Genomic DNA, 16,166 nt, shown 5'->3' on the forward strand with positions numbered 1-16,166 from the left:
AAATTGTAAAGATTGTTGTTAAAAAGTAGTAGGTTAAATCTTTCCCAACATAATGCCAAGAAATAAGTTATGAAAGACCCATTATAAGATTACCTTTTCATTTGTCAGACTCTTCTCCATCTGCTTGAAGAGACTATACGGAAAGTTGGTCTCTTGTTTGGATTTTGAAGCCAACAGCTGCTCATCATGGAATACCTGATCAACATCAAAAGAAGTTTGGAAAGTTAGTGAATACTCGCGGGAAATTTGACGATCGATGTTCAAGTATACAAAACTAAAGATCTTCTTTATTTTTGTCTCACCATCCTCATCATTATAAAAAAAAAAAAACGGTCGAGCATAACTTAATTAATCATTCTGATGTCAATATGAAAAGGGAAAACAGAGCTGAAAGAAATGAAGTTAAAAAAAACTCTCATTTATCTCAAATGAAAGCTGGCCTTTCACTTACAGCTCTTCCCTGCAGTGTCTTGGTTTAGGCATACCTTGAGTTGAACAACCATTGTCTTTGCATTCATGAGTCGATATGGCCTCGCACCTGTTATTATGCAAATTTATGTAAGACTAATTAGTAAGCGTTTATATGACATTAATCAAGTTGAATCTTTCAAATATTTCAACTGATGAGATAACCATCGGGTGCCATATTGTTTTCCCAAGTACTCGCTGTGAAGCGAAATTTTAAATTGAAGGTAACTGGCAGCAGAGAAGGTTTCTAACTGTAATGCCCTCTATACATCATAATCATCTCACCAAGAGTAACGATCTCCCAAAGGAGAATCCCAAAAGACCATACGTCACTCTCTGTTGTGTACACGTCATCAAGAAGGGATTCCAATGCCATCCAGCGCATGGGCAGAACTCCCTGCAATGCAGAGAAGAAACAAAAGATAACATTCTCATTTCCGATTTGAAACCCACGTAATGTGAAGAGCAAATTACAAAGTAAGAAACATCGTGTTGGCTGATTACCTCTGATTCGCGCTGGTAGATGCGGACATTCATGACGTCACGGGCCAGTCCAAAGTCAGCCACCTTACAGACCATGTCTTCACTTACCAGAACGTTACGGGCAGCCAGATCACGATGGATACACTGAGGGGTCGAGAAAGAATTACAACTTATGACTCAAAACACATCAATAACACAATTTCCGCATTATGTCAGTTTGTTCTTCGCTCAAAACTCAACACGTGACTTCAGTGTGACGCAAATCATTTTTATCGCATAATCTTTCATTAGTTGATGACCTCTCGGTCCAAAATTATCAAAACTGATTCTGCAGAACCAATCAAACACCACATTGATTAATGTCACAAATACAAAGTCAGTCTTTTGCAATAATTATTGTAACTTAATGTTACAAATTAACTAACCTTTTGTGACGACAAGAAGGCCATTCCACTAGCCACATCTCTGGCAAACTTGATCAATGTCTTAGAGAGTGATTTACTTATACCATGTATGTTGGAGTAGCCAGTTCCAGTGTCTTCAGATCTACATCCAATCAGAACCTTCTTAAGGTCACCTTTACTGAGATATTCAACGACGACGTAGATGGGATCTGGTGATAGAAATAACCATGGATACCAAGAATCATTCAAACTACATTCAAACATCGAGTCTTAGAAACCTTCAGGGCCCGCCCGATTTCACAAAGCAATACAATTCATCGCAAAACATATCGTCAGTAATACCTTTTAGTGATTTGTATTGTGACATCCACTTTAATTTGTAGCAACTACGATTGATTTGCCTTTAAGATCTACCTAAGTTCTTTGTGAAAGTCCACAACTTCTTCCGTCAGCAAAACACACACAAAAATATCCCTTATTTTTGTTTCCATCCTGTGACAACACTGCACCAACCTCGTCCCTGTAAATGGATATATCTAACCAAGAGTGACGTTCGAATTAAAACGAGGTTAAAATACGGAACTTCCATTGTACCAAGTCAGCCATTTTGAACTGATGGTGTTAAGATGCTACTAGTATTTATTATTTGTTAACCATTTAACTTGAGAGGATCAAACTGTTTTCATTATGTGTTGTTGTTTACCTTTCTCTACACAGTATCCCAATAGATTGACCACGTGTGGATGTGAACCCACTTTCTTCATCAGGTCCAACTCCTGCAGGAGGCCGGTCTTTGCTTGTCCATCAGCACCATCTACAAAATGTAAACCTTGGTGAAATGTTCTTGTTTTTAGTGCGAAAACAATTTATCTTGTACTTTGTATAAATTTCTGTTATAATGAGAAACTGAATCATGCAAAATGTCTAATGTGCAAATCTCGCGAATATTTAGACGATTTGGGAACCAACGGTTGCACGTGTATTTCTTAAACGTTTAAAACATTAGAAATACACACTTCCCAAACTGTAATGGTTCCGTATGTCTAAATACACGCAAGACTTGTGCCATGTCTAAAGTTGATCCCAATTATCTTCTGTATGACTTCACTTTACTAACCTTTCAGTGTTTTAATGGCGACTTTTGTGCGATTCCCATCTCCCATAATCCCTTGCGCTGTACCGAGAAGCACTCTCCCGAACGCACCTCGCCCAATCTCGTTCTCGATCACTATGAGATCTCGCGAGAATGACAATTCGGGTCCTACATTGTCATACGTCGCATCTTTAGGTGGTTTGGACCCGGCGGCCATTTTGTTTTCTGAGATACTTTCATAGACAGTGGGTTGGGTCATCTTGTTCAATGGACCATCTGCAAGTAACCAACAATGTATTGAACATCTTATTAATAAGCATTATTGTTTTGTTAAGCCTTCTTACTAAAGAAACTAATAGTGTGAAATTTGTATAAACAATTAAACAAATCAGACAATATATAAAAACCAATTCATCCATTTGTTATTGACTGATAGTTGTTCATAAACAAAAGAAAGCTCTACGTTTTAAAAACAAGTTCACTAAAAAAGTTATATTATGTTCGATTACCTGGTTGATTGTTCTTGTTAATCGAAGGACCAGCAAGAGGTATTTGTCGATTTCTTGGCGGTTCTGTAGACATCTCGTAGTGCCTGGAATTTGTTTTAGAAGTGTTGTTGTTGATAATTAGTATTCCTTTGGTCGCAAAGTTTATTTCATAAAAGAGAGTTACAGTCTTTTCTGATATTGATGGTGCCGTGTAATTCCAAACACCGTGTGCACGCTCATGGGTAGCCCTCCCTGCAAAATGAATCTATGTTAAATGGGCATTGTCAGAACTTTCATCAAAAAAGAAATTATTACAAATATTTTACGGGAATTCACGAGTCTGCTTTTAATCTCAAATCCACCCAGAAAAAAATCTCGTGGAATGTGTGTTTTTTGTTCACTCATGTGAAAGGATGAGAGAAAGACGTCAACTTAACCCTTCGTCGCCATCTATGATAGCCTTGTCTGGTCTCTGTGTCGATCTGTCACGATGACGTCGCATCAAAACAACAATGACAATGACAGCTACAGCTCCGATGACAATACCGCCCAAAAGGGCTCCAATGATAGCACCAACGCCAGTGGAAGCACATACACAACTACATGTATTAGGAACTAAAAACAGTAATAGTTCTTAAAGTGTTTTGGTCATTTTTTTTGGCCAGATCAAGTTTTTGGCCATGACATGAATTAGACTGACATGAAACCCTCTAACTCACTGTGATTGAAGATGTATTTAATCAAACTTATGTGTAGAAGTTTCAGCCTCTTAGATGTCAAGGAAAATCACAAAACAAGGTTTTCAGGAGAGTCGCGTAAACCAGTTTTACATGATGAATTAGTTTTTGTGAAACTGTTTTTTTTTTTTTTCTTCTCATTTCTTATTATTCTTTTTATGCAAATATAAATCTTTTGTAATTAGCAAAAACGTGTCTGTGTGACTTAAAGCGACAAAATGAATGAAAACCTTGAGAAAATTTACTTAATCTGTCTTACCTGTAGTGCGACTGGTAATACTTGTTGTAATCACAGGTGTTGTCGCTACTGGGTCTAAAAAACAAAAGGTTAAGAAATGTTTTGTTTTTTTCATTTTATCGACTCACCATCTAATTCATAAAAGTTTCAGTTTTCAAAGTGTGTATAAGTTTACGAACAATGCTTTGCAAAATTGTAAAATTTTATTGAAAAACAAACTAACCAAACAATTTCACCAAAGTATCTGTGTGCTCAAAATCTAAATTTTATCGCTGTACTTCCTACAATCCGACTTAACTTAGGCCATCACTTGCAGGGGGCGTTAGTTTGGGGCAAACTTCATTTAGATGAATCATTTTGATTTTTACAAACAACATTTCTTATTGAATAAATAAAATCATTTGGTTCTTTTAAAGTAAACAATTTTGCAGATTTACTTTGCTGTTCCTTGAGAATGGCAGTTATGCATAGACCTATTTCAAATTTTATACTTGTGAGTATTCATACATAAAATGGGTTACGATTATAACTTGTTTACCTTTTCCTTGGGGGAATCATTACCAACTACAAAGTTTAAGTTGCGAAAAAAATAATAACCGAGACTTGTTCACGTTATCATCAAAGCGTGTTGACATTATTTGATTTAAATTGTCTCTTGTTTTGACGGTCGAAGTATACCATACAAGAAAGCTTAGTTTATATGGAACGGTTTGCGGTAACACCATGTAATGACTAAAATAATAATGAGTTGGGGTGGTTCTGAAAAAGAACCAACGGTTGTAGTAGTGTTCATAGGTTTTGGAGGTACGTTGGCCGGTCGACCACGTCAGAGTCAATGAACAGCTCTCCCTGGGTAGCTACACCCACAATTTACATACACGACGAGCGTTGCACAAGGTTCCTTTATTGTAAGTCATTTACAGGGTGAATATTCATCGGCCTCTGCGATGACGAAACCCCTGGTAATAGGCTAACCGTACTATTCAAAAGCGAATGAACAGACTGTGTGCTCGTGACATACCGAGTGTGAAACGAAGAGTTCCAAAACAGCCAACGTGAGTTGAGACAGTCCTGCACTGTTTTAAACAGAGGGAACTCTTTGGATATGTCACGAGCAGCACACAGTCTATTCATTCGCCTTTGAACAGCGCGGGTAAGCTTACCAGGGGTTTCGTCATCGCGCAGAGGCCGATACATGAATATTCACCCTGCTGTAATAAATCAGAATAAAGGAAACTCGGCAACGTTCGTCGTACGTGTATGTAAATTGTAGATGTAGCTACTCAGGGAGAGTTCATGCTCTGACGTGTTCGACCGGCCGACGTACCTCTAAAACCTATGAACACTATTGTCACCGTTGGTTTAAAGCTAAGTTTGCATACCTGGGCATAGTTCGTCTGGCAGGTTGCCTGTTCCTGTTCCAACGCTATTAGTGACGTCACATCTGACTCTAGTGCATCCGTAATCAGCATTGTTGAATGGCAAGGTCTGTCCAGGGGTTTGTGCAGTGTCATTCAGAAAGATGACATATTGGATGCTTGGTACTGGATTGGCAACAGCTGAACACAAGATGGTAGTCGTACTGAACTCGTATTTCACTGTTACCCGTGGTTTAACTGAGTGAACAAACAACAAAGGCTAGAGTATTTCAGAATACAAGTATCAATATTATTCAAACTTGACTGATGAGTAACGTAAAAAACTAATTCATTGGAGATCATTTTACTGGAGATCTCTTGAATGGACCGATCCGGCCTGTCAATCAAACTGTGCGCGTTCACCCATTTTGACCAATCACAGCAGTGATTGTGGTCGGACAAACTCGGTCATCCGTGCGCGTATATTTGGCACGCACGGCAGAATCGTGCAGAATGTCATTGGGAGTGCTCGTACACGTGTCTTGCTCACGTGCGCGGTGGGCGGAGCTTAGTGGAAAGCCGGAACGGTCCATTACATGCTCTCCTCTAAATTAATTAGTATTCTTACTCTAAAACGAAATGGGTTACGATCTTTGTTTACCTTTTTCTTTGTGGTAACATGACCAACACAACATTCAATTTCCAAAATCATCAAACCTTGTTTTTGTTATCAAGAAAGAATGTTGACATTATCGGATTTAAATTGTCTCTTCTTTGACGGACGAACCCATACATGAAGGAAAAGCTTAGTTTGCATACCTGGGCACAGTTCCTCTGGCAGGTTGCCTGTTCCTGTCCCAACGCTATTAGTGACGTCACATCTGACTCTAGTGCATCCGTAATCAGCATTGTTGAATGGCAAGGTCTGTCCAGGGGTTTGTGCAGTGTCATTCAGAAAGATGACATATTGGATGCTTGGTACTGGATTGGCAACAGCTGAACACAAGATGGTAGTCGTACTGAACTCGTATTTCACTGTCACCCGTGGTTTAACTGAGTGAACAAACAACAAAGGCTAGAGTATTTCAGAATACAAGTATCAATATTATTCAAACTTGACTGATGAGTAACGTAAAAAAATAATTCATTGGAGATCCTTTTACTGGAGATCTCTTGAATGGACCGATCCGGCCTGTCAATCAAACTGTGCGCGTTCACCCATTTTGACCAATCACAGCAATGATTGTGGTCGGACAAACTCGGTCATCCGTGCGCGTATATTTGGCACGCCTGTTCCTGTCCCAACGCTATTAGTGACGTCACATCTGACTCTAGTGCATCCATAATCAGCATAGTTGAATGGCAAGGTCTTTCCGGGGGTTTGTGCAGTGTCATTCAGAAAGATGACATATTGCATGTTACTCATAGTAACTGGATTGGCATCATCGTAACACAAGATGTTAGTAAAACAAAACTCGTATTCTACTGTCACCCGTGGTTTAACTGAAAGTGAATAAACAACAAATAATAGTATATCTCAGAAATAAGTTTCAATATTATTCAAACTCGACAAATGAGTGGCGTAAAAAATAATTAATATCCTTTGACTGTATATCTCTTGAATTACTTGCTCCTCTAAATTATTTATTTATTTAATTAATTAATTAATTATTCAACGAGTCCGCAGACCGCAATAACTGTAAATAAGGCCAGTAGGCCTATTATTCACAATCGTGCTACAAAATATTTTGATTAAAGAAAATTAAAAAACAGCTTGAAATCAAGACATTAATTTGGTTAATTATGATCTGCTTAGCATTATGTTCTTAAGCTTAGCTATACTCTTTATGTTTGAGCATGTCTGTGGCTATTTATGTGAACATGATTTTGATAATTGATTGTTATGAGCTTAACTTACAGTGTACATTAAGACTGAGTGATCTTATTTGTTCTGGGACGACTTGTTGTCCTGTTGTCCTGCATTCCAGAGAACCTTCATTGTCATCTTTTGTTGGTGTCATTGTCAGTGTACCTGATGTCTCAAATGTGTCTCCAGAACTAATGGGTGAATCTTCAGAAACACCTGTTGTGATCTTCACGTTGTTCATGTACCATTCTAGATTCACTGCTGGTCTGTAACCTGTAGCTGTACATCTCAGTGTGGTTTCTACATCTTCAGTCAGGATGATTGCATTACCTGAGCTATCACCATCCACTGTGATGATAGGAGTGCTTCCTTGGACTGGATGAATAGAGAAATAAGAGAAATTTTATCAAACCAAGTTGGAAGTTCTCACCATACCAGGCGCATCCATATAATAGACCCTCATACAAATACTCCTTCTACCCTCGATGGAACCAGCTCCCAGTAGCCGCATCGATGTCTCCATCCACATCAGCCTTCAAGGAAACTGCCCTACAGCTATCAGAGGGATGGGGCTCCCCTGTGGGGCTTACATCCTCTCTATGGAATCCTTCAATTTTTACGCACCCTTAGTTTATCGTCTATTGTTGTCAGTCTTGTTGTCTTGTGGCCACCTTAACTTCACCTTATTATTTCTTATGCACTTTGCCTATGACGTCACTTATGCACCATCCTAGTAAAGCTATAGCTGAATAAGGATTTCATTGAAGATTGTAGGAAGCTTCAGCAAGGCAGTAGCCAGTTCAATTTATCTCTCATCGCAGCATCACATTTTGTTATCCTTTTTTCTCGGCTTGGATGCACATTGACTAACTAGTAATTATAAAATTGTGACATCAAAACAACAATGTATATATGTAACAAATCTATTGTGATAATTAAAATGCAATGTGTTTTAACAACTCTTACTTTCAACCGTGAATACTGCACTTCCTGACCCTGGTGTAATTTCACATGTATAAGTTCCTTCATCAGCAACCTGGGCATCAGGTATGATGAGATCAAGTTGCGTTGATGTCGGTGAGTTGATCTGAAAGTCTTGATATTTGGTGTATGCACGACGATAGAAAACACCACCTTGATTAGCAAATGTGGTTGATCCTTCCCTCCAATGTGTAACCCCACTCACAAAGTCACTATTACTGCATCGCAGTGTTGCAGTTCCCCCTCGTAGTATAGGCGTATCATTTGGTCCAACAAACACAGCAACAGTCACTGGACAATGGAAAACGAATTGAGTTATCACACTTTCATTAACGTCGGTAATAGTAAGTGTATTTTCTTGAAACAGTTTTTATATAAAATAAATGGAATACTTTTTAAATAGGGTATTAAAAATGGGAATTTGAAACAATAAGCTTCTAAAATTTGGACTTTTTAAAAAGTTAAGTCGCATTTGAAAAGTCTAACTTGTGCTCTTAACGCAAAATGTTTAAACTGTGAAAAAAAAAAAACATTCGTCAGCTACAACTCAAGAGACGTCCCCAAACAAAACGAACCTAAATCAATATGGTGGTTGTATAATTCTTTCCTTTACAAGAACGTTGCAGAATTGCAGTTTTTGCTAACAAAACAGTTGCTGGCAGTGTAAGCACTTTATGTAATCCACCTTAATACATAAACTGACAAACTTGTAGAAGTTTGAGATCGATCGACCACCCCTGGGTCACGAGAGAATAGTGAAAAACGATTACAAAAAAATTACTAAAACGCTAAGGCTCACTGAGCGAAATTACTTTCATTTCTTTTTCATTAAATATCATCAGTCAGCAAGGGATATTTCCTATTAGGTGTATTAACGCCGCGTCTCCTAAAATGCACACCTGCATAACGCGAAGCATAAAGTTATATAAAAACGCACAGTGAAATTGCCCACCAGTATGGCGCATTCAAGATTTTTCTGATGATGACGTCAGGTGAAATGGGTCAATAGTGCAAGATGTAGCCGCAATCCTATAGTATGGTTGTCGGACATGGGCCTATACGATTAGTACTGAACAAGAAACGTCAACATTTCCGATGCGGAAATGTCGTGGGACTTTCCATATCAGATTATACTTACAAGGTAAACTACAAACACAAAGCAGAGAAAGCATGACTGAACAACTATGAACGTCATCCATGCCACGATACAAGACTTTACTGGTCACTGGTCGGTGTAAATAAGTGTAGAGGTTGATTCTTATTAGTATACCAAGATGCAAGTTCAGATTTATTGCGCTTAAATTCATAAGTTGTTGTTTTCTCAGCCACACGGACAGGAATATTGTGTTAAAAGCATTATTGCAAAACGAGGAAGTACCATTGTTAAAAAGATTAGTTTCCGTTTCCTTTCACTGAACTTTGCCCTTTTGTTTCACTTAGAAATAATACCATACTAGCGAAATGAAGGAAGGGATTGTTGTTATAAACCCAAGGAAACAAGTCAACTCGTACCACCAGTACTATCTGGGGCCCGGGCGCAAATTGTTTTTCATTGCAATGATTTTGGTAAGAGAGCAGGCCAATTTCATCATCATCATCATTATCAGTCGGCGGCACAGCAGGTGGACAAGAGCTATTCCCATTCTCTCCTGTCTTGTGCTATTTTCAGAATCTCAAGCGGGGACAGCAGAAAATCCGGGAGACTATAATCTTCCAATGTACTCAGGGTACAGCAGGCGCTGCGCGACCTTGGAGTGCGCCGGCCATGCGGTGGAGAGTACAGAGCGTAGATGTTGAGTGGCCAATTTCATGATGACGTAATCTGACGGAAAGAGCCAATCACAGCAGCCGGAGGAAAAGAATATTGCAATGTCGTTTTTGAAAAAAAAAAAAATATCGCCGGCCGGTTAGGGCGGGCGAGATGGGAACAAGCGAAATCAGTGGTGCGATACAAAGAATAATAAAATGGGAACTCGGAGACACTTGGTGGCAGCAGACTTATTCCTCGGGTTATAATAGGTGCGTTCGTTTAGCTTCCCTCGGCGGGTGAGCGCCCCTGACAGGAGCGCCCCGAACGACGCCCTCTCGTGGTGACGGCATGCTCCATGTCACCCCCAAGCGAGTGACCCACTCCACAAGCAGGACACTTGGGGCTGACCCGGTGTCATGACAAAAACTGTCCGCTGGCAATAAGTGTTCGCTCATTAGCATATTGCGTTATGATTAGTTAAGCGTCTATGACGTCACATTGTTTACGGAAGCTTGCTAAATGAACGCTTTCTTCGTTGTATTTAATTATACAATCAGCAGCATGGCGCCCGGACACTATTTGTTGGGCGGACACTATTTGCCCCGTAATACGTGACAAATAGTGTCCGGGGTCTACTCGCATGCTCAGCGGACACTTATTGCCATCGGGTACCATATTGTTTTCCTAAGTATTCGTTGTGAAGCAACATTTTAAATTAAAGGTAACTGACAACAGAGAAGTTTTCTAACTGATTACGCCCTCAATACATCATAATCATCTCACCAAGAGTAACGATCCCCCAGAGGAGTATAGAAACAAAATATAACATTCTCCTTTTCCATTTGAAACTCACGTAATGTGAAGTTCAAAGGAACAAAGGAACAAACATCGTTTTGACCGATTACCTCTGATTCGCGCTCGTAGATGCGGACATTCATGACGTCACGGGCCAGTCCAAAGTCAGCCACCTTAATACAGACCATGCCTTCACTTACCAGAACGTTACGGGCAGCCAGATCACGATGGATACACGGAGGGACCGAGAAGGAATTACAACTTATGACTCAAAACACCTCAATGTGAACACATTTTCCGCAATATGTCAGTTTGTTCTTGGCTCAACACTCAACATGTGACGTCAGTGGGACGCATATCATTATTTTCATCGCAGATTATTTCATTAGTTGTTGAGCTATGTCCAAAATGATCGAAGCTGATTCTACAGAACCAAAAAATCACCACATTGATTAAGAGTCTTATCGCAATAGTTGTAAAGTTAATTATACAAAATTGACTCACCTTTTGTGACGACAAGAAGGCCATTCCACTTGCCACATCTCTGGCAAACTTGATCAATGTCTTAGAGAGTGATTTACTTATGTTGGAGTAGCCAGTTCCAGTGTCTTCAGATCTACATCCAATCAGAACATTTTTAAGGTCACCTTTACTGAGATATTCAACGACGACGTAGATAGAAATAAACATGGATACCGAGAATCAATCAAACTGCGATAAAACTTCGGGTGTTTTAATGTGTGTACCTAAATTCACTTCCTGAAAACCTCGGGGAAATACACAACATATTTTCAGCAGCAACTAAAGACACATCCTTGCTTTCCCTACCACTTGAGAATTCCCTCTTTTCCATCTTGACCGTAGCCTTGCTCAAGGCAGTCGAATTATTCACTCCGAAAAAAGACCGCCGCTGTATAAAAACCCACCCGTATTCACTGTGCGTAAAACCTACCCGTATTCACTGTGCGTAACATCGCACGACACGATGCCCCCGTACACTATCCGCATGCGGAGGCCGTCAGGCCGACAGCCTTGTAGGATCTGTGTTGAAGCCACTGACCTCATTACTATAATAAGCGAAGAGTTCCCACGGTCAGCTCATTACCATAATGCCCGCGAAAGACGAGACATGTTTACCTCACACACCACCACCACGGACGCATGATTGGGTCCAAAGGTCGTGATAAGGGAAGTGCGTGATTGGACGTCAAAATGAATAATTCATTTGCCTCACATCCTGTGTTGTCTGATAGGTCTGACGAACGATATACATATTCATGAGCTGCATACTAGCATATCCTCGAGCCCCCCCAATTTCGTCCACTATTGGAATTTTTTCAATACAACACATTAAAACGGGAAGATACAGATCCGACAAGGCTGTCGGCCTGACGGCCTCCGCATGCGGTTAGTGGTGTACGAGTGCGATGACTTGTGTGAACAGTATTCTTGCGATGTGACAATGTGTATACGGGTTGGTCATTCGGTGTGATCGCACACACCATGCACAGGGTATACGGCGGGTGGGTTTACAGCTGCGTCTTTTCGGAGCGAATAATGCGACTGCCTTGAGCAAGGCTATCTTGACCGGTGACTTTAAATGGTTTTATACCAGATTTTAGTGCGCCGAAAAATGCTTTGTATTATAACTTTTATCCAAAATAGATGTCAATTAGATAAACCAAAGGAGTGGAATATTTAATCAAAAGATACAACTTTCACCCCTTGCTCTTCTACGTTTTCGTCAGCCAAAAAATATCCCTTCCTACTAGTTTTTTTTAAACCATGTGACAACACTGCATCAACCTCGTCCCTGTAAATGGATTATATAAACCAGGAGTGATTATTGAACTAAACGAGGTTGGAATGTGACAATTCAGATGGGGTATTAAGTCAGCCATAGTGTTAAGATGCTACTAAAGTGTCTCATTTGTCAATCGTTAGACTTGAGAGGAGCAAACTGTTGTCATTTTTTGGCGCTATTTTACCTTTTTCTACACAGTATACCAATAAATTGACCACGTGTGGATGTGAACCCACTTTCATTTCTTAGAAATGTATACTGGGGCAAATGGCCTTTTGCGTATGGCTGTTGCAGATCATTAAACAAAATATGGGTTTCCCTCAACAAAGGTACCGTGGCGTATCCAAATTGGCGGCTACAGCTATGGCTAACGACTAATGCTACGGGTATAGATTTATTGCTATAAGGAAGTCATATACTGCAATGCATGATGACGCGATGATCAAGCCGTTGCCGAAGTCGTAGCCACCGTCAAATTCAGACACTAGACAAAGAATAAAGTTCCCATTGAACGAAATCAACGGGAAAGGGGATACCATTGAACATTTTGGTATAATTAATTCAAAGCATTAATGGGACTCAATGGGATTAAATGGGAAATTTTTCTCTGGGCAATGAGTAATGGGAATACCCAATGTGTTTCGCAATGATATTATTTTTGTATGTAGTCATGAACGTGCACTTCCTGTGTACTGATTTTCCTGGCAAAGTTCAGTATAAACTTGTAGCGTCAATATCTTCATGTTTTAAAGTCTTCTTCTGCTTCTGTGTTTTTGTTTCGAATAACCAACAGAGAGTCATTCACTAAAAAAGTGAAAACTATGGATGTGTTGTCGTTTCTATCCTCTGCCTTCTCAGCCGTGACTGGGCTGAAGATCGACCCGCCACCGCCTGTCGGAACATGTCCAGAGTGTGGCAAGATCCACGACTCTAAAAGTAAAACCAATTCATTGTCATGTTCAGCAGCATCACCAGCAGCAGCAGCATCAGCAGCAGCAGCAGCAACACCAGCAGCAGCAGCAGCAACACCAGCAGCAAGTCATGCTACTGCTTTCTTCGCCAAGCCGAATTCCAGACCTGGCGTGGAGCATGTGAGTGTAACAGACCTGGTGTATTTAACATACGGGATGATGCAGCCAACATCATCTGCAAGCACCGATCACATTGATGCCAACTCGGTCCAACTGACAGTGCATATGTTGAAGAAGAAAGCGCAGGTTACGGTGGAGATTCGGGTCAACTCGACCGTCCAGGATCTGCGAGCGGCAGCTGCTGTAAAACTTAAACTTTCGTCCCCTGACTACCTGATGCTCATCTTCAACAACGAGCAGCTTGCTGACCATCAGGATATCAATCAACTCGGTCTGACTTCAGACAGTTTTATCATCGGGAAAAGGTGCTTTCATCGGGGTGAGTCGATGGGGAAATTTGAGATAGATCCTACTTCACTTGACCCAAAATATGACTACGATCTGACCAGGGAGACCAAGCCTTTAGTTGGACAGACCTTCATGAGGGGTCAGTACCAATACGAGCGTCCGTACGGCTGGATGCGGACAGCTTTAAAGGTCGTCGACGAGTACGAAGACAATACATGGCTTGGCCCGGATGGAATCCGGTCTGAGACAGCCACCGGCGAGTGGCCGGTTTCCTACCACGGAACGTCGAAGCGGAACCTCCGTGGAATCGTCCAGGACGGTTTCAAAATCGGACCAAGAGATCGGTTCGGCCCAGCTATATACAGCAGTCCATCATTGGAGAACGTTGCTAAATATTACGCCTCGACGTTCACGTACCAAGGGAAGAGTTACTCACTCGCTCTGCAGAACAGGGTTAACCCGGAACATTTGATCGTCTACAAGCCCGACGTGACCGGTCTACCTGGTTTCCCGTACTGGTTGTCCACACAGCAAGATCCGGACCACGGAGGATATCACGTACGGCCATACGGGATTCTCACGCGTGAGGTTCGGGTTACTCCCGGTAGTAGCTTGATCGACTATGTCATGTCATTATTTTGATTAGGGCCTAAATAAATCATTTCAAAGCCCTGCCCGGTTAATAAATTAATGTATTTCACAAACATATTATTTTGTATGCCGTCATGAACGTGCACACACTTCCTGAAGTACTGAGTTCCCTGGCAAGAGTATACACTTGTAACGTCAACATCTTGATGTTTCAAAGTCTTCTTCTGCTTCTGTGTTTTTGTTTCGAATAACCAACAGAGAGTCATTCGCGAAAGAGTACAAACTGTGGATGTGTTGTCGTTTCTATCCTCTGCCTTCTCAGCCGTGACTGGGCTGAAGATCGACCCGCCACTTTGGTTCCAAGCCCAAAATGTGTTGCGCGGTCACACACAACCAACATTTCCATCTATGCACGACGAAAACTGTACACGCTTGTAATGAACGAACGTAGGAGGGCGCTCTGTATTTCTGATTTCCGGATATACGAGCCCGATGTGACCGGTAGGTTTTCCGTACTGGTTGTCCCCACATCAAGATCCAGATCACGGGGGATACCACGTATACGGCCATACGGGATTCTCACGCGTGAGGCTCGGGTTACTCCTGGTCCGACTATTTCTTGTCATTTTTTTTTTTTTATTAAGGCCTAAAGAAATAAGCTCGGTTCCAAATAATGTCAAAAGCTGATCGCGTTTTGAAAAAAAAATCGCCGACAACCGGAACGGTGCTCGGAGATTCTGTCCCCCAAATCTGAGAAGTTACATGTTGCCTTGGATCGGTCGAGTTGGTCTTTGAAAAGCGTTTGTAACTGTTTGTTATAAAATGCATATGATTGTAAAGGTTTGCTGAAATTTGAAGGAGAAAAAACAACATTCATGCTTCCTAAAACTTGAGGGAAAATTAATTTCCCAAAAATGTTACGTGACCTTTCGGATAACGAAATTCTATAGAGGCCTTTTAGGCATAGAAGACCGGTTCGTTGTTATTCCACTTAAAAGTGACACGTACAGTTCATGTACACCAACTACATTTTTTAAACACAAATTATGCTATTGTATGAAATTATAATTTCATTTTACTGTATATTTTTATTACTATAATTATGTCCTAGCCCATATTTTGGACACAAAATGATCACATAATCTGTAATACTAAATATTATGCAGAAATTTGAACACAAAAACAGAACGGTTGCATGCTTCCTCAAGCTTTAAAAAAATGAGTTTGCAAAAATTATTTGACATTTCGCATTATGAAAAATAGTAGACCTAAACGACTCTTTCGTTGTTATACTTTCTCACATTATTTTTTAGTTATTGCAAACCAAACCAAAATTCAGATTTCTTTCACTGATACATGCGTATAATATTAACACCGATATGTAAATCCTATTTTTAACATTGCATTATCCTGAATATGTACGAAAAATTAAGTTAAAAATCATTAAAGTTCAAAGGGCTTTATTTAATTTATATATTGATAGATCATTTTTCTAACAATTATGATTGAAATTTAAAATTGTGAAGTTATGCATTTCCATTACAACACATTATACAAGTCATGTGACCTTCAGTTAATTAATATACTTTTTTTTCAAATTGAAATTCGAATTAACGCATACAAAAAATATAAGTCAATAACGAGAATTAAAAAATAATAATCATAATGTTAATAATAATTAGCGGTTTAACTTGCACTTGATTTCAATAATAGTAACAACAAACTTTGAG

At 40.1% G+C, this 16,166-nt stretch overlaps 2 protein-coding genes across 2 annotated transcripts; one reads left to right on the top strand and one right to left on the bottom strand.

Moving 5' to 3' along the window:
- Window positions 1-443: 443 nt before the first annotated feature.
- On the bottom strand, window positions 444-11,352 carry LOC139951829 (uncharacterized). The gene is made up of 15 exons (XM_071950897.1): window positions 11,167-11,352; window positions 10,721-10,835; window positions 8,103-8,408; window positions 7,188-7,511; window positions 6,089-6,322; window positions 5,294-5,527; window positions 3,933-3,986; window positions 3,374-3,551; window positions 2,958-3,040; window positions 2,473-2,724; window positions 2,059-2,169; window positions 1,377-1,564; window positions 973-1,095; window positions 754-865; window positions 444-538 (listed from the first exon to the last, which is right to left on the bottom strand). The coding sequence occupies exons 1-15, from the start codon at window positions 11,350-11,352 to the stop codon at window positions 444-446; spliced, it is 2,595 nt and encodes an 864-aa protein (XP_071806998.1).
- A 2,241-nt stretch (window positions 11,353-13,593) lies between these two features.
- LOC139951830 (uncharacterized) lies at window positions 13,594-14,487 on the top strand. Its single transcript, XM_071950898.1, has one exon. It carries the CDS (start codon window positions 13,594-13,596, stop codon window positions 14,485-14,487), a length of 894 nt encoding a protein of 297 aa, XP_071806999.1.
- The last annotated feature ends 1,679 nt before the right edge of the window (window positions 14,488-16,166 follow it).

This window comes from Asterias amurensis, chromosome 19, assembly GCF_032118995.1.
Source record: "Asterias amurensis chromosome 19, ASM3211899v1".
Taxonomy (NCBI): domain Eukaryota; kingdom Metazoa; phylum Echinodermata; class Asteroidea; order Forcipulatida; family Asteriidae; genus Asterias; species Asterias amurensis.